Below are 17999 nucleotides of genomic sequence, written 5' to 3' on the forward strand. Positions count from 1 at the left end.
TCGCCCTGCAAATATTTATGCTTTAGTCAGACCCTGTGCTGGGCCCTGAGTGTACAGACCTGCCCATCATCTCTCTGAAATTGCCTTCCAAATGATGATATAATAGAAAGACTTCTGGAATGGGAGTCAGAAGACTGACTTCTGGCCCTAGCTAAGCCATTAACTTGCTTAGTGACTTTGGGCAAACCCAGTTCTCTTTTCTCAGCTGTGAAATGTGATGGTCATACAAGATCATCTCTAAGATTCTCTTCACCTCTCATCTTCTAAGAATATGGAGCTGAGGGCAGCATATCCCACACTCTGTGAGCCAGCTATAAATGGCCAAACTTCTGTGAAAACCATGTAGATGCTTCCTTAATATCCATGTTGGCTGTCCTCCTGCCTTCAACAGTGTTCTCTGTGTGTCTGTCCCTCTCATACCTTAGAAGCTTCTTGCTTGAGGAAGGAAACGAATGATTCCTAGTGCAAAGCTGCATGCAGAGGATTCACTAACAGCCCTGAATTATGCCTTAAACCTGAGGCAGCATAGTCCCCACTGTGGTCCTGGTTCTGAAATACAAGAGTTTCTTAGATACTTTTGTTAGAAAAAGCTCTAAGGAACCTTCAAGAACCAGCTTCAGTACTTATAAGACTTGTGTACTTATACTCAACATGACCGGTATCTCTAGCCCTGTCTTACAGATGAGGCAATCAAGGAACAGAAAGGTAAAGTGATTTGAGGTAATCTAAATTACACTCAGTGAAAATCAAAACCATCTTCAGTATCATCATCCTTTAGAGGCTCTCTTTCAACTACCCAGGCAGGGTTATGGGTCCTTCTCTGTTCCCACAGTCCCCTGTGCTTTTGGCATAGTCTTTATCTTATTGTATTATAATTATCTGTGTGTCTGCCTGCAGGTCAAGAATCAGATCTGACTCATCTGTGCAGGTGTGCCACAGAGCAGCTGTCAGTTAATGTTAGCTTAACAAAACTGAACTAGGTTTTTATTAACATAAAAATTTGGGCATTGCTTGAGGGAAAGTTTCCATATGTTCACTCCAGGCCAGAGGGAGAGCTTTTCTCTTAACCAGGTAGAATTAATTAGAAGTATTGCAGTGGAATATCCCTGGAATAGGAGTTAGGAAACCTGGCTGGATCTTCCAAATGCTAGTTTACCAGATGTGTGACGAGCAAGCCACTTTACCCCTCTGTTCCTTGGTTGCCTTATTTGTAAAATAGAGATAGATACACCCATCTTGTGTGATTATCAGGGATGTCATCAGCACAAGTTTAGTACTGATAAGAAACTGTAAGCTGTAAAGTGTTAAAAATAAGGGGTTGTTATTTTAATCTCATTGAAGCAATTGTACCATTTTTTGATGCATAAAACTACTACTTTTCATACTTATGTAAAACATAGGAAATCCAGTGAAAACTCTTAAAATGGTAAAGCTGGTTCATCTCAAGTCCTCTTAACTGCTCTCAATGTGCGTCCCAACCCAGTAGGAAGTATAGCAGTTTTCATCTCGGCTGCCTCCAAAAGTATATCAGAACTTGACCTTTTCCAGGAAGGTAAACAGGCCCAGCTAAATTTCCAACCACAAGGGGAGAGCCAGGGAAACCTGATAGACCCAAGCAGATTTCTTTATCACCTGCCTCTTTGGCTGAAAGGAGTATTTCTGTTCAAGACTGAATAAGGACACTTTTTTTCCAAAGTAAAAATAGTACTTCTCTTTCAGGGACTTTAGCAAATAGCAGCCTCAAAAATAACGAACCTTAAAAGGGGGGTTGAGGTATGAGAGAGAGATCTGAGCAGTATTGGTGTATATCTAGAATCATAGAATTTTATCGCAGGAAGTAATGTGAGAGCACATGTTTCTGATGAAGAAACTTGATGCCCAGAGAGCCAGAATGAAGTACCCAATATGTCACAGTAAATCAGTGGCAGGGTACACCAGAACCGAGGGGTCCTATCTCAGAACTACAGTTGGTCCTCTCTGCTGATTTCTCTCAGAGCTTTCCTGAGCAGATGCTGTTGTCCTCTGCTGGCGCATACGGCACGCACACAAGGCAGCTTCTCTCTCTTCTCCAACCCTGGCAGTCGTCTGTAGACAAAGGGCAGCAGGGAGTCTGCAAACCTTTAATAAGGGCCGTGGGCCTACTTTGTGCATTAGTTTAGTGAGGGAAACACAGACACACACAGATTATTGTAGAATACTATGGAAGCTGTCAGTATAGAGGCAGATTATCTCTCCCTAGCTGTGAGGATTTATGACGTTCTGTTGGAAGAAATCAGTTGAGAAGCTTGAGACCTATTAATACTAAGGAAAATGGGAGACAGAGAGAGAGAGGTGAGGTTGAGAGAGAGATGGAAGCTGTGTCAGGGAGAGTACAGTTACAGGAAACAACTCCCTCCAGCCATTTTATTTACCTATTTTTATTTATTTATTTATTTATTTATTTATTTTTGGCTGTGTTCGGTCTTCATTGCTGCGCGCAGGCTTTCTCTCATTGCGGCAAGCAGGGGCTATTCTTCGTTGGCGGTGTGCGGGCTTCTCATTGCAGTGGCTTCTTTTGTTGTGGAGCACGGGCTCTAGGCGCGCGGGCTTCAGTAGTTGTGGCACATGGGCTCAGTAGTTGGGGCTCACGGGCTCTAGAGCGCAGGCTCAGTAGTTGTGGTGCACGGGCTTAGTTGCTCTGCGGCATGTGGGATCCTCCCAGACCAGGGCTTGAGCGCATGTCCCCTGCATTGGCAGTCAGATTCTTAACTACTGCGCCACCAGGGAAGTCCCACTCCAGCCATTTTAAACAGAGAGCAGTTTAATATAGATTATTAAGGTACTTCAAGTTATTGGAAGGGCTCAGGGAGTGGGCTCTAGGCTAAGCTTTCAGGAGAGAACCAGTAGATCTTTTAAATTTGAAATACAGTGCCAACACTGCAGCCCAGTGATCGGAAACTCTCATCAGCACTATTGACATCAGGCCTCTGGGGCCTCAGGGACCAAACCCTGGAGCAGAAAACTCAGTGTCATCCTTGCTAGTAGTAAAAGCAAAAGGGAAAGGAACATGTCCTCTGCCTCACGTCTGCCTTCCAGATCTGTTGTAATGGCATATAACAGATAGAGACCAATTTGTATCCATACTCTAGCACAAAAGAGTCTGTGACCCTTTCAATCTCTACAATAAAGGAATACAATACAGTAAAAGTTAGTGGGGGTGGATGCTGAGCAAGTCAGTCCATGTAATACTGTTGAGTTTCACAAAAATAAAACTTTTTTAAGAAGATAGCTCACTAGATAAAGGTACCATTAGTGCTATTCTGTACATTTTACATTAGTAACCACGGGTGCTATATTATTGATTTCCATTAACTATTCTTTGCTTACTACCATTTTATTAGAATCATTTTTTCCTGCTCTTTCAAGAATATGCTTGTAAACTGGTTTTGCCAGGTTGTAGCCAGTGGTTTTTTGTTTTATTTTGTTCCTCCTGTAGTTCTTCTGTGTATCTTAGTGTTTCTCTGCCTGCTGGTTAAGCCTTTCTCCGGGTCCTGCTTTGTTGGCAGCTCTTGCACACACCTCAGCTCCCTCCTGCCTCGAAGCCACTACCAGCTCTCACTTCTAAGGCTAGCATTCCTCTTCCTCCTCTTCAGTTCTCTTTCCCAAGGCCTCCTTGCAAAATCTCCACTCCTTTGTCTCTGTTCATCACCCATTTTCTTTCTTTATTAATTATCCCCAGTAAGAGGGACTTAAAAAGTAATGCCATCTGGTCTGGTTGTTAGAAGTCACGATATTAAATAACATGACGTAAATTTTTTACCAAGATTTGGGGGGAAAATATCATTTTTAGTTTAAACAAATAGGGCTATAGTAAGGAAGATAATGTAAAATCCTCATGAAATTTTAGATAAAATACAAGCCTGTTAATAGATGTCATGTGTGTTGTTGCTCTTTCAAGGCAACAAGAACCCCAATGCTCCAGATTTTAGTATTTACTTGTCTCTAAAAGTTGTTACTTTGGTGGGAAAATTTGAAAAGAATTGGTCTACTCTAATGCAAATTAGAGAACAGACTTGTGGCTGCCAAGGGGAAGGGGGGTGGGGGAGGGAAGGACTAGGAATGTGGGATTAGCAGATGTAAACTATTATATGTAGGATGGATAAACAAAGTTCTACTGTAGAGCACAGGGGACCATATTCAATATCCTGTGATAAACCATCATGGAAAAAATATTTTTTAAAATGTCTGTGTGTGTATAACTGAGTCACTTTGCTATACAGCAGAGATTCCCACAACATTGTAAATCAGCTATACTTTAATAAAAAATAAAATAAATTTTTTTTAAAAAAAGCACTTAATACTACAAAAAAAAATTGTTCTACTCTAATGGAAATTCTTTTGGTTGAGGAAAACATAGCAAAGCAAAATTGCAGGCACTTCTGTTTCCCTAAAGAATGTTGAAGTTGGAGAGATCTAATGATGGGGGTATAACGTTCAGAGATTCTGCCTAGAGAGTCAAGAGAGGCTTCTCAGAGTAGAAGGTACTAGAGTCTGTCTTGCGTTACGCGGGCCTGTCACTGTTGTGGCCCCTCTCCTGTTGCGGAGCACAGGCTCCGGACGCGCAGGCTCAGCAGCCATGGCTCACGGGCCTAGCCGCTCCGCGGCATGTGGGATCTTCCCGGACCGGGGCACGAACCCGTGTCCCCTGCATCGGCAGGCGGACTCTCAACCACTGCGCCACCAGGGAAGCCCTAGAGTCTGTCTTTTAAAGGCTACTTATTAAATGTTACACTGCTTGTGGAGGGGAGTAAAATCAGCATTCCTGAGTATAAATGTGTTCATCAGATTTTCTGTCCACAGGGACAGCCTGGGGTCTTTGGAAGAGTAGTTACTGAAAGGAGCAATCAGAGAAGGAGCAGGGTGGAGCCTCAAAGATTAACTTTATCAGGCTTCCCTGGTGGCGCAGTGGTTGGGAGTCCGCCTGCCGATGCAGGGGACACGGGTTCGTGCCCCGGTCTGGGAAGATCCCACATGCCGCGGAGCAGCTGGGCACGTGAGCCATGGCCGCTGAGCCTGCGCATCCCGAGCCTGTGCTCCGCAATGGGGGAGGCCACAACAGTGAGAGGACCGCGTACTGCAAAAAAAAAAAAGATTAACTTCACCTACAAAGTAAAGTGGGAGTATGCATTTGGGGAAGCCTTGAGCTAGTCAGGTAGAAAGGAGACAAACCATTTAGAGTCCACATACAGAATTTGTTCCTCTGGATCACATAAATAATATTTAAGACATACTTATTTTCTTCTTTTCTCTTTCCTTCGTCTGTAATCCTGAGTCATATCATTTTAGAGCTGAAAGGGATCTTATGGAATGTATAGAGTCTACTACATTATGTAGAGTCTGTGTTATTCATCACTGTCAAAAAGAACTTTGTACTATGATGGAAATGTTCTATATTTTTACTGTCCAGTATGGTAGCCACTAGCCACATGTAGCTATTCAGTGCTTGAAATATAGCTAGTGTAACTAAGAAACAGAATTTTTAATCTTATTTAATTTTCACTAATTTAAAGTAAAATAGCCACCTGTGGTTAGTGGTTATCTTGTTGGACAGCTGAGTTAGACTATCTAGTATTGTCATCCGTCTTCATTTTACATTGTTTTAAGAGAAAATAAATGACTGAGTCTCCCACATTGGAAACCTGATCTTGTAAAATTAGCATCAGCACAGTACTCAGTGTTTTATGTTCATTTAACTCTTGTGGAGGCAATACAGGCAATGGCTGACAGCTTGGACTCTAGAGCCAGAATGCTTGAATTTGACTCTCAGTTTACCGTTTAGTAAATGTGTGACCACTTAATAAGTGTTTGATCTCTCTGTACCCCAGTTTTTTCATCTATATAATGGGAATAATAATAATATCTTCCTCATAGGTTTGTTGTAATGATTAAATGAGTTAATACATGTATAGTTCTTAGAATAGTGCCTGGCACATAGTAAGTGTTATATAAGTGTTACCTACTATTATTATTTATTTTTAATCTACAACATCTGAGGAGGTGTATCATATGCCCCATTTGAGGAAGTGGTGGCCTAGATAGGCCTTGCCCAAGGTTACACAGAATGTGTATGGCAGAGCTAATCATTGATCATCTGACTTGTAAGTCCAGGCTCTTTGCAGTTCTGTCTTTTGCCTCTTAATCCAATATTTTCCATCATCCCACAGAGTACAAGGAGATGGAAGAAGTTGTTTCTTGCTGGGTAGTATTTATGAACTGAACCTTGAAATGACAGTTTCAGTAGCAGAAACATTTCAGACACAGGGAATAGCTCAAAGAAAGACCCAAAGGTAGGAGAGAGCTAAGAATGGTTCTTCTTGTACTTGTATAATGAGAGGCTTCCAACACATTCTTTTTGGTACCCTAAAGTATAGTCACTCCACTCTTTTCTATTTCAGGGAGCCCCTTGACACAGAGGAAAGTATCAATACCCAGTTGTTGTGTATCCTTCACAACAGCTGATGAGCCATCTCCTATCTACACCCCAGTGGTTGAAAACACAGATTCCCCCATCTGGAATTTTCAACAGCAATCAAGGTTTGTATTTTATGATGTTCCATCAGCCTTCCAAAATCTGCTTTTTGTTCCAAGAGACAAATTCAGAGTGAGGAATGTAAAAGACACAACAATATTGAGCAGAGTTGGAGAATGCTTTCCTTATCAAACAGTTATTTAATCCTAGTGCTTATGAATTCACAGCTAGTGGTGGTTTAAAGGTTTTGTTGTGGTGGTTTTTAACTCTGCTCAGTACAACTCAAAAATTATTCAGTGAAGACCTCTTATATGCCCTGCTCTGTTCTGGGCAGTGGGAATTAAAGGTAATCGATTAAGACAGTCCCTGAAGACCCCTCAGCTAAGTGTGGAAGAATGTATGCAAGCTATCTAGGTGAAGAAGGCAGAGAGGACTGACCTCAGGAAAGGCTGTGGCTTATACATTCTTGGGAAAGATTTCTGGTGCAGTGGAAAGAACCAGGGCTTGGAACTAGAGAGACTTGGCCTCATACCCCATCTCTGTCATTTACTAGCTGTGTGAACAAGTTACATAACATCTCTGAGCCTCAGATTCCTCATCTGTAAAGTGGAGGTAATTTTGACAGGGTTATTAGGAGGTCCAAATTACATGACATTTAGGGAAATTACCTCCTGGTACGTGGTAGGTACATAACAAATGACAGATCTCCTTTGGAAGCTCAAAAAAAGGGGGAGATGGAGTCCTGTCAACCATGTGGCAGTGCAGCTCGGAGGTCAGGGGCTGGTACAGAGGCCCACTGCTGTGGTACCAGGCTCTCCTCCCTTTTCTTCTGTTACCTGTTGCATTATCATTAAAAGTGGGATTCTATTACTAATTATTGTTACTATTATCTTTACACTGAATCACCTTTTGCAAAGTTTAATTCTTGTCCACCAACACCAGCCATGCCACATGGTATCTGATCTGCTGTTTTCTCACAGTGTTTATGTACCTAATCGAGTCTCAGCAGTTGCTCACATGTTCAGTGTTGTGAAATCTGAGTGGTTGACTTGAGTCAGGAGCTATAACTGCAGTGACAGCTCAGTACTGTCTATGGTGAGCTACTGGAAATTATAGATATTCTGGCCATAGTGGCCAGTACTGAAATATCAAATCTGCCTCAAAAGATAGGTGACCAGAGGGCTGAGCTTCTAAGTGAGGGTGATTTGTTCATTCAGAACCTAACTTTACTAACTTGTTAAAGCAACATGAACAATCACCTCATTTCATCCCCTTACTATACAGTTGAGGAGACTGTGGCCCAAGGAGGTTACATAGTCTGTTGGTAACAGAGACAAGATTAGAAGAAAAATGAATGATGGTGCTGTTGGCAATTTCTTTATCACAAAATTGTTTCATTTGATCCTCCTAGAAACCTTGTAGGTAGATAATAATATCCCGTTTAACAGGTAGGAAAATCAGGGCTCAAAGAGACTGAGTGCTCAGGGTCACTCAGGTGATACTAGGAGAGCTAGAATTCAGAGGTGGATATTTTGACCCCCGGCTAGAATTCAAATCTCTGACACAGTATTTGTTCCAAGTTAGCACAGTGCCTCTCACTGGTCTTGAAGTCGGCTCTCTTCAGTTCCCCAGTGGAGTTTGGAGAAGGAAATAAAGTCTCTTAGTTTTCTCTGGTTCTCCATCTTGCTCACCTGGAGCAAGGGTACCTGCTTTGTAGTTTAAAACTATACATTTCACTTCATATAAAATATATTAGAGGTGCTTAGTGAATTCCACATTGACTTCTTTAACCTGGTAAGAAAGTTGGGTACTTTCTTATTTTGGTGCCTTGCCTCTGCACAGTGTGGCTCTGGAGTCAGGCAAACTGGGGTTCAAATCACAGCTCTGCCACTTACTGACTCTTATGTGACCTTGAAAAACTGACTTCACATCTCTGAGCCCAGCTTCATCATCTGTAAAACAAGGATAATAATGTCCATGTCATAGGTTTTTGTGCAGATTACATGTATAAGAAACACTTGGCACCATGGCTGGCCCAAGGTAGGTACTCAATAAACACTCTTTTTCCTCTCTTCTCACCATCTCCATGCACCACCACAAGGCATAAGAAGAATCCTTACCTGCTCCAATAAAACGGGGTAGGGGGGTAGGGGGAAGAATACTACATCACGGTGGCTTGTTTTTAGGTCTTGACAAGTTCCTAGTTACTTCACCTCTCTGAGCTTCTATTCCCTCCTTTTAACTGTGAAGATAAAAATATATCCTAGAAGATGATCATAAGCATGAAATGAAAATGTTAGAAAAGTGTTTTGCAACTATAAGGTGTTCTTCAAGTCTAAGTTTCATACTAGAGGAGCTACCTACACAATTAATCTGTGGTGGTTGTTTTTCTTAATAGGCTATCAAAGGAACTTCTTTTGGACCCACAACAAACTCTGGTCTTCAGAGTTTGGCATAAAGGAGGTATGAACTCTGTCTTACTTGGTTGTAAAAATAAGTTCACATCATGTTGACAATTTGCCAATCCTTTTCTTTTTCTAACCAGGTAAAACCATGGCACTGATGGTTCTGGGAACACACATGTATGTTAGAGGTAATCCCACAGATTACCCGCTCTCTGTCATTAAGAGCGGCCTGAGGGAATTCCCTCACGGTCCAGTGGTTAGGACTCGTAGCTTTCACTGCTGTGGCCCAGGTTCAATTGCTGGTCAGGGAACTAAGATCCCACAAGCCGTGCAATGTGGCCAAAAAAAAAAAAAAAAAAAAATGAGCGGCCGGGCTTCCCTGGTGGCTCAGTGGTTGAGAGTCCGCCTGCCGATGCAGGGGACACGGGGTCGTGCCCCGGTCCAGGAAGATCCCACATGCCGCAGAGCGGCTGGGCCCGTGAGCCATGGCCCGCAGAGCCTGCGGGTCCAGAGCCTATGCTCCGCAACGGGAGAGGCCACAACAGTGAGAGGCCCGCGTACCGCAAAAAAAAAAAAAAAAAAAAATGAGCGGCCATAGCCCAAGCTCATTTTGCACACTGTACTGGTTTTCTAGGGGGTTATTTGTCCTTTTTTTTGTGAATTATGTCTTTTGTTCTTAATTAAATATAATACATATGTATGTTATAGAAAATTTGGAAAATGCAGACAAGTAAAAATAAAATGCAAATCCCTCATAATTCCAAGGGTGATGGTCTTTCAAATGATTTCTTTCAAGAGCCACTGCCCTAAGGAAAATCAGTGAGACGTGATAACATAGGGAAAAGAACAAGTGTTTCTTATGTTTAAGGGGTGTTTTCTAGTTGCCTATATCAAGAGGACAGAACTCAACCCTGCCAGCTTTTCCCTACCATACAAAAAGAGAACTTACAGTAGTTAGAAAGCAGGCTGTGGTTGCCAGTCTCTCATCCTCATTATCTGTCTTTTCTGTTGATTGTGGAATCACTGAACCTTTCCATCCTCTAAATCAGTTTCTCTGTGTGCCACCTCGAATCTCAGTGGCAGGACATGCCCAGCCACATTGCCCAGCTCTTCTCTTTCCCCCACAGATGAGGAGAGGGTGATTGGCTTTGCCTCAGTGGACCTCTCCCCGCTTCTCTCTGGCTTCCAGTTTGTCTGTGGCTGGTACAACATCACAGACTTCAGTGGAGAGTGCCAAGGGCAGATAAAAGTTGCCATCTCCCCTTTGGAGAGTTTGATGCACTTCAGAGAAGAAAGGCAAGCAAGACGTGGGATGGAGACCTCAGGATCACTGGTATGTATCCTGATTCACTTCCTTAACCAGTAAGGGTTCTACTGGTTTGCTCTTATAGAGCAAAACCTATAAGAAGATAATTTACATGTGTTTGGTACTTTCCAGCATACAGAATACATTTGTGTCTCATAATGACCTCATGACCTTTTTGGGGTGAAAATGTTCTGGAATTACATGGTGGTGATGGATGCACAATTCTGAATATACTGAAAACCACTGAATTGAACACTTTCAAAGGGTGAATTTTATAATACGTGAATTAAATCTCAATTTTTAAATAAAGTAAGATTAGTTGCAGTGTGGAATCTGAAATCACATTGGATGAACTTTTTAAAAAAAAACTGTTACATTAAAATCATTGGTCTATTAAAAAAAATTAAAAGAGAATGGGATTCAAGATTAATTATAAAAAAAAAAAGAGAGAGAATGGGAGGAGGGGAATTGATGATAGTAAGTACAGACAACTCTTTCAGGGAGTTTAACTGTAAAGGAAAGGAGACTTTTCCAGGCTGTCCCAGATAGGAGAGCTCTATCAAGGCAAAGACTGTGTTTTACTCATCTGTCTGTCACGCATGCCTGGCCCAGGGTTTGGTAAAGTGGGCATCAGTAAATATCAAATGAATGAATGAGTGAATAAATGCATGCGTGAGAAAAATGACAAAGAGTTTAAATAGTCCCTATATAGGAGGGTCTTTTCTTTACATCAACGCTGGTAATCATGAGACAAGAAATATCACAGCCAGATTATCCTCACATGTAAGGAAAATGTAAGATGTCCAGCCAGGAGTTCACAAACTAGTGGAGGAAACAAGAGCATAAATAAAAATAAAGCAGCCTTTAAAAAGCAGTCTGAGGGCTTCCTCGTGGCACAGCAGTTGGGAATCCGCCTGCCAATGCAGGGGACACGGGTTTGATCCCTAGTCCGGGAAGATCCCACATGCCATGGAGCAGCTAAGCCTGTGCACCACAACTACTGAGCATGAGCTGTAGAGCCCACGAGCCACAACTACTGAGCCCACGAGCCACAGCTACTGAGGCCTGCGTGCCTAGATCCCGCGCTCGGCAACAAGAGAAGCCACGACGATGAGAAGTCCACGCACTGAAACGAAGAGTAGCCCCCGCTCGCCGCAACTGGAGAAAGCCCACACGCAGCAACGAAAACCCAATGCAGGCAAAAATTAATTAATTAATTAAATGTTTTTTTAAAATTAAAAAAAGCAGTCTGATAATGTAGTCTGTAAAATGGGGATAATAATAGTACCTACCTCATAAGATTGTGATGTTTAAATGAGAAAATGCATGTACCTTGCTTAGTACAGTGTTCAATACATAGAAAATAATAAATTATATGCATACAATAAATTTTACAAATTTATTTATACTGCTTTTTTCCAAAAGGATTTGTGGCAACAAGTGTGCTATTTTTCTCTTTGCTTCTACAGATCCCAATATATAGTACCTTTTCCTTCCCTGCCTCTGATATGTATGGTGCATTCCCTGGCTGCATTGCAGGACAGACTCCAGAACAACTTGTTCACACCTCATCAAAGGAGGTTGATTTCTCCTCTCCTGGGAGGTGAGTGATTTCTTTATGATAGAAGGAAATGGGGTCAAGAGTGGAAGTGTGCAAATTAGCTTGTCATTTCTCTCTCCTTTATTAGAGGAAGAAATGAGAGACAGGGAAAGACAATTGACCTTCTTTCATAACCCCTGGGAACCCCAAGATCCTATGAAAAGAGTTTTTATAAGATAGAAACTAGGGACTTCCCTGATGGTCCAGTGGTTAAGAATCTGCCTTCCAATGCAGGGGACACAGGCTCGATCCGTGGTCGGGGAACTAAGATCCCACGTGCTGCAGAGCAACTGAGCCCGCACGCCACAACTAGAGAGCCTGCGTGCCTCAATGAAAGATCCCGCATGCTGCAAATAAGACCCATTGCAGCCAAAAATAAATTTTTTTTTTTTTTAAAAAAAGGGAAGTTTTACTGCTATCAAAAGGGTAGCTTCGGGCTTCCCTGGTGGCACAGTGGTTGAGAGTCCGCCTGCCGATGCAGGGAACACGGGTTCGTGCCCCGGTCCGGGAAGATCCCACATGCCGCAGAGCGGCTGGACCTGTGAGCCATGGCCACTGAGCCTGTGCATCCGGAGCCTGTGCTCTGCAACGGGAGAGGCCACAGCAGTGAGACGCCCGCGTACCGCAAAAAAAAAAAAAAAGTGTAGCTTCAGTGCAAGGGACTCTTTTCTCTTTTCCTCAGAGACCTTTAACCTTCATCCCTAAAATCAGTCATCAGCTGTGTGAGAAGCATATCATGACCTTTCCCCTCCCAAACCTACATGCCAGGTTATTTTGTGAAAAGCAGTTGGCCCACCCTTTTCACCTAGCCAACTGCGGATATGCATATGGATATCAGGACTAGAGCATATTCCATCCTGTCAAAGGGTAGAATCTAAGACTAAGATTGCTTCTTTCCACCCCATTCCCCTCAGGCCCTAGTGTCATTTGGCATCCCCCTGCCTCCATCAGTCTTTTCCTTGTCTCTCTCTCCACCTCAGGGAGAAGGCAAGGGATCTTATACGAGCCACTCCTACAGCAGCAGTTACTGAGTAGACCCTTTATTCCAAGAAAGATACTCTAATACTGCTTAGCCACTCAAAGACCCATTTCAGTGCTATGTAGCTTTCCTACCACTTGAAGAGAGCCTCTGCCCTCTGCATGAAGGGAGCCCATGTGTATGTGAAATCCTAGATCCCAATATCTATTTTATTGACCATAGCCAATCAGTGAGACAATCAAAGGAATCTCAGAATAATTATGCTGAGAGAGAGAATAATTATGCTGAGAGAGACAAGCTAGACAAAGAGTACATTGTATATGATTCCATTTATATAAAATTCTAGAAAATGTGTACTAATCTATAGTGACAGAAAGAAAATCAGTGGTTGCCTAGGGATAAGGCAGGATGAATGGAGCGGGAAAGAGGGAGGAATTACAAAGGACAGGAGGAAACTTTTAGGGGTGATGGATATGTTCATTATCTTAATGTGTGTGGTAATGGTTTCCTTAGAGGTACATATATGTCAAAATACATATTGTACACTTTAAATATGTGAAGTTTATTATATACCGGTTATACTTTAATAAAGCAGTGGTTCTCAAACATTTCCACTTCAGAACCACCTTATACTCCTAAAAATTATTGATGACCTCAAAGAGGTTTGTTTCTGTAGGTTATAGCTATCAGTTTTTACCATATTAGAAATTTAAGTGGTGACACTTTTTAATTTCTTACAATTTTTTTTAATTTTTATTTTTATTGAAGTATAGTTGATTTACAGTATCATGTTAGTTTCAGGTGTACAGCACAGTAATTCAGTGATTTTATATATATATATATATATATATATATTACTTTTCAGATTCTTTTCCCTTATAGGTTATTACAAAATATTGAGTATAGTTCCCTGTGCTATACAGTAGGTCCTTGTTGGTTATCTTTTTTTTTTTAATTTTTTAATTTTTTTGGCTGTGCTGTGCAGCATGCAAGATCTTAGTCTCCCAACCAGGGATCAAACCTGTACCCCCTGCATTGGAAGCACAGAGTCCTAGTCCAGAGTCCTAACTGCTGGACCACCAGGGAATTCCCGGTTATCTGTTTTATATATAGTAGTGTGTATATGTTAATCCCAACCTTCTAACTTATCCCTCCCTGCAACCCCCCCCCAAACTGAGAAACTTTTAAAATATAATATACAAAATCAGTTGTGTTTCTGTACATCAGCAATGAATAATCCAAAAAGAAATTGAAAAGATGATTCCACTTACAATAGCATCAAAAAGAATAAAATACTTAAGAATAAATTTAACCAAAAAAGTACAGAACTTGTTCTCTGAAAACTATAAACCATTGTTGAAATAAATTAAAGAAGTTATAAATAAGTGGAAAGATATCCCATGTTCATGGATTTGGAAGACTTAATATTGTTATCAGTTCCCCAAATTGATCTGTAGATTCAACATACTCCCTATATCACAGTCCCTGCTGGATTCCTTATGGAAATGGGCAAGCTAGTCCTAAAATTCATATGGAAATTTAAGGGACACAGAATAGGCAAAACAATCTTGAAAAGGAAGAAAAACATTCCCAACTTCAAAACTTACTACAAAGCTACAGTAAACAATACAGTACTGGTATAAGGATAGAAATAAAGATCAATAGAATAGAATTGAGAGTCCAGAAATAAACCCATGTGCCAAGGATGCCAAGATGTCAAAGGTGCCAAGATGGTTTAATAATAAGTATAGTCTTTTTTCAAGAAATGTGTTGGAATAACTGGATATCCACAAGCAGAAGACTGAAGTGGGACCCCTTTCCTCAGACCATATACAAAACTAACTCCAAATGGGTCATATATCTAAATATAAGAGCTAAAACTGTAAAAACTCTTAGAAGAAAACATATTAAATTTTTCTAACCTTCGATTAGGCAATGATTCCTTAGATATGACACCAGAAGTAGAAGCAACAAAGGAAAAAATAAATTGGATTCATCAAAATTTAAAACTTTCCTTCTACAAACGATACCAAGAAAGTGAAAAGACAACCCACAGAATGTGAGAAAATATTTGCAAATCATAGATCTGATAAGAGACTTGTATCCAGAATATATAAAGAGTTCTTACAACTTAATAATATAAAGCAAATAACTCAATTAAAAATAAGCAAACGGGCTTCCCTGGTGGCGCAGTGGTTGAGAGTCCACCTGCCGATGCAGGGGACACGGGTTCGTGCCCCGTTCCGGGAAGATCCCACATGCTGTAGAGCCGCTAGGCCTGTGAGCCATGGCCGCTGAGCCTGCGCGTCCGGAGCCTGTGCTCCGCAACGGGAGAGGCCACAGCGGGGAGAGGCCCGCGTACCACACACACAAAAAAAAGCAAATGGGGCTTCCCTGGTGGCACAGTGGTTGAGAGTCCGCCTGCCGATGCAGGGGACGCGGGTTTGTGCCCCAGTCCGGGAAGATCCACATGCCGCAGAGTGGCTGGACCCGTGAGCCATAGCCACGGAGCCTGCGCGTCCAGAGCCTGTGCTCCACAACGGGTGAGGCCACAACAGTGAGAGGCCCGTGTACCGCAAAAAAAATAAATAAATAAATAAAATAAAATAATCTGAATAGATATATCTCTAAAGAAGATATACAAATGGCCAATAAGCACATGAAAGGTGTTTGATGTCATTAGCCATCAGGGAAATATAAATGAAAACTATAATGATATACCACTTCACATCCACTAGGACGGCTGTAATCAAAAAGACAAATATCACAGGTGTTGGGGAGGATATGGAGAAATTGGAATCCTCATACGTGGCTTGTGGGAATGTAGAATGGTGCAGCTGTTTTGGAAAACAGTCTGGCAGTTCCTTAAAAGGTTATACATAGGGTAACCATATGATCCAGTACTTTCACTCCTATGTATATACCCAAGAGAAATGAAAACATATGTCCACACAAAAACTTGTACATGATTGTTTGTAGCAGCATTATTCCTAATAACCAAAAAATAGAAACAACCCAAATGTCTATCAACTGATAAGTAGATAAACAAAATGTGATATATCTATACAATAGAAAATTATTCAGCCATGAAAAGGAATGAAGTACTGATATATGCTACCACATAGATTAAGCTTGAAAACATTATGCTAAATGGAAGAAGCTAGTCACAAAACATCACATATGTATGATTCCATTAATATAAAATATCTGGATTAGGCAAATCTATAGAGACAGGAAGTGGATTAGCAGTTGCGTAGGGCTGGGAGGTTTGGGTGGAGGGTCAGGGGAGAGGAGGAAGTATGGAGTAATGGCTGTTAGGTGTAGGATTTCTTTTTAGAGTGATGAAAATATTCTAAAATTGATTGTGCTGATGGTTGCACAGCTCTGAATATATTAAAATCCATTGAATTGTACACTTTAAATGGGTGAATTCTTTGGTATGTGAATTATATCTCAATGAAGCTGTTATTTAAAAAGAAGAAGGGACTTTCCTGGTGGTCCAGTGGTTAAGAATCTGCCTTGCAATGCAGGGGACGCAGGTTTGATCCCTGGTTGGAGAACTAAGATCCCACATGCTGCGGGACAATTGAGCCCACGCACCACAACTAGAGAACCCATGTGCCACAACTACAGAGCCCATGCACTCTGGAGCCCACACGTGCCACAGCTAGAGAGAAGCCTGTGCACCGCAATGAAGAGCCCATGTGCCACAACGAAAGATCCCACGTGCCACAACTAAGACCCAACTAAGCCAAAAATAAATTAATTTTTAAATAAATAAATAATAATTAATAAATTAATTAATTAAAAAACAAAAAGAAGATGATTATTGCTGGGATCAAGTTCTTGAATACCATGCCAAGGAACTTGAAATTTGTTCTAAAGATAAAAAAAGAGAAGCCAAAGCTAGAAAGGAATGATAGTAATTGAATAGGTTAGTATATGTTGAATGCTTAGAACAGTGCTTGGCACATAATAAGGACTCCATAAATGTTGTTGTTATTGTTATTTCAGTTCTGTGTTTTTAAAAAATTACTGAGGCTATAATGTAGAGAATTTATAAAAGGGGAATGAGTAAGACTGAAGACAGAATTTTCAGGAGATGATTATAATCCAAGCAATTGAGTCGATGAAGCCAAAACTGTGGTAGTGGGGATGGATTTGTAGTACCATGTCAGGAGGGTGATTTGTTTGTTGTCACAAATTTATTGTTTGTTTTCTCATTGGTTGAGAATTTATTTTGCCCCCATTTATTCCTGATAGAAGCAGTACCACAAGAAGCAAGGCATCACGCCATGAAGAGCATGTGCAGAACATCCGCCGATTCCATGAATCCCTGCAGCAGGGAGAGGCAATCTTGCCAAGTGATGACAAACTGACCACATCACCCTTGTCCTCCCATACTTCCATTCTGACTTCTCTCAGGTGAGGCTCTCTGCTGAGTAAAGACACAGGGAACCATAGTGGAGCACAAGGTGAAGGGGCAAAGGCAACCTGCAGTACTGCTTTCTATCAGCTACCACCGCTCCGGGATGTTTAGCAAGGACTTTCGTGTATGTTAGCTTCGAAGTGGACCCGGAGCCTCACAGGATTCCTCACAGATGAATCTGTCTCAGTTTGGGGCCTTCCAGTCCTTCAGGGGGCTATATTTCTAGTCCACCTATAAATATAGAAACTTTAGATTGGTCATCAAACTTAATAATAACCACCCTCACATCTACTGTACAATTTACAAAGCCTGATCCTGCCTGCTGTCTCACTGTCTTTATCCTCACAACCACTGGATTCTTCCAGACCAGCATCTGTCCTGTTAATGCTTCCCTATCTCTTTCTTAGTGTAGTCATCATCTGAGCCAGAAAAGCACTGTGAGAATTGAAAGGACCATTAGAGATCATTTGGATCAGCCCCTGGATTACCTAGTAAGAAGTGTGGTGCAGTGGAAAGGACTTGGCTCCAGAGTCAGATAGACTTGATTTCCAATCCTGGCTCTGCCATTCCCAGCAGAGGAGACAGCCATGTTGCCATTATAATTATAACCATGTATGATAAGAGTTCCAGGTTTCCTGGCCAAGGGTACATGGAGGAATGAGTAAGATAAGGTACATGGAAAGATATAAAGAAGTCACATTTGAACTGGTCTTTAAAGGAACAAGTCAACAAATATGAAGGGTATTCTGTGCAGAAAAAAAATGTGCTAAGG

General features: G+C 41.5%; 1 protein-coding gene across 6 annotated transcripts in view; it reads left to right on the forward strand.

Annotated features, from left to right (window-relative positions):
• C2CD3 (C2 calcium dependent domain containing 3) overlaps nt 1-17999 on the forward strand; it is a 130666-nt gene that overhangs the window by 84044 nt on the left and 28623 nt on the right. For 5 of the 6 annotated variants that reach the window (XM_029209643.1, XM_029209645.1, XM_029209647.1 and 2 more), the window contains 6 exons: nt 6435-6573; nt 8907-8971; nt 9054-9101; nt 10041-10246; nt 11689-11822; nt 17062-17223. In XM_029209643.1, coding sequence (XP_029065476.1) covers nt 6435-6573; nt 8907-8971; nt 9054-9101; nt 10041-10246; nt 11689-11822; nt 17062-17223 — 754 coding nt within the window. The remainder of the gene's footprint in view (nt 1-6434; nt 6574-8906; nt 8972-9053; nt 9102-10040; nt 10247-11688; nt 11823-17061; nt 17224-17999) is intronic. The other variant, XM_029209644.1, reaches the window with a different exon arrangement.

This window comes from Monodon monoceros, unplaced genomic scaffold, assembly GCF_005190385.1.
Source record: "Monodon monoceros isolate NGI ecotype Baffin Bay Population unplaced genomic scaffold, NGI_Narwhal_1 Super_Scaffold_7, whole genome shotgun sequence".
Lineage (NCBI taxonomy): Eukaryota > Metazoa > Chordata > Mammalia > Artiodactyla > Monodontidae > Monodon > Monodon monoceros.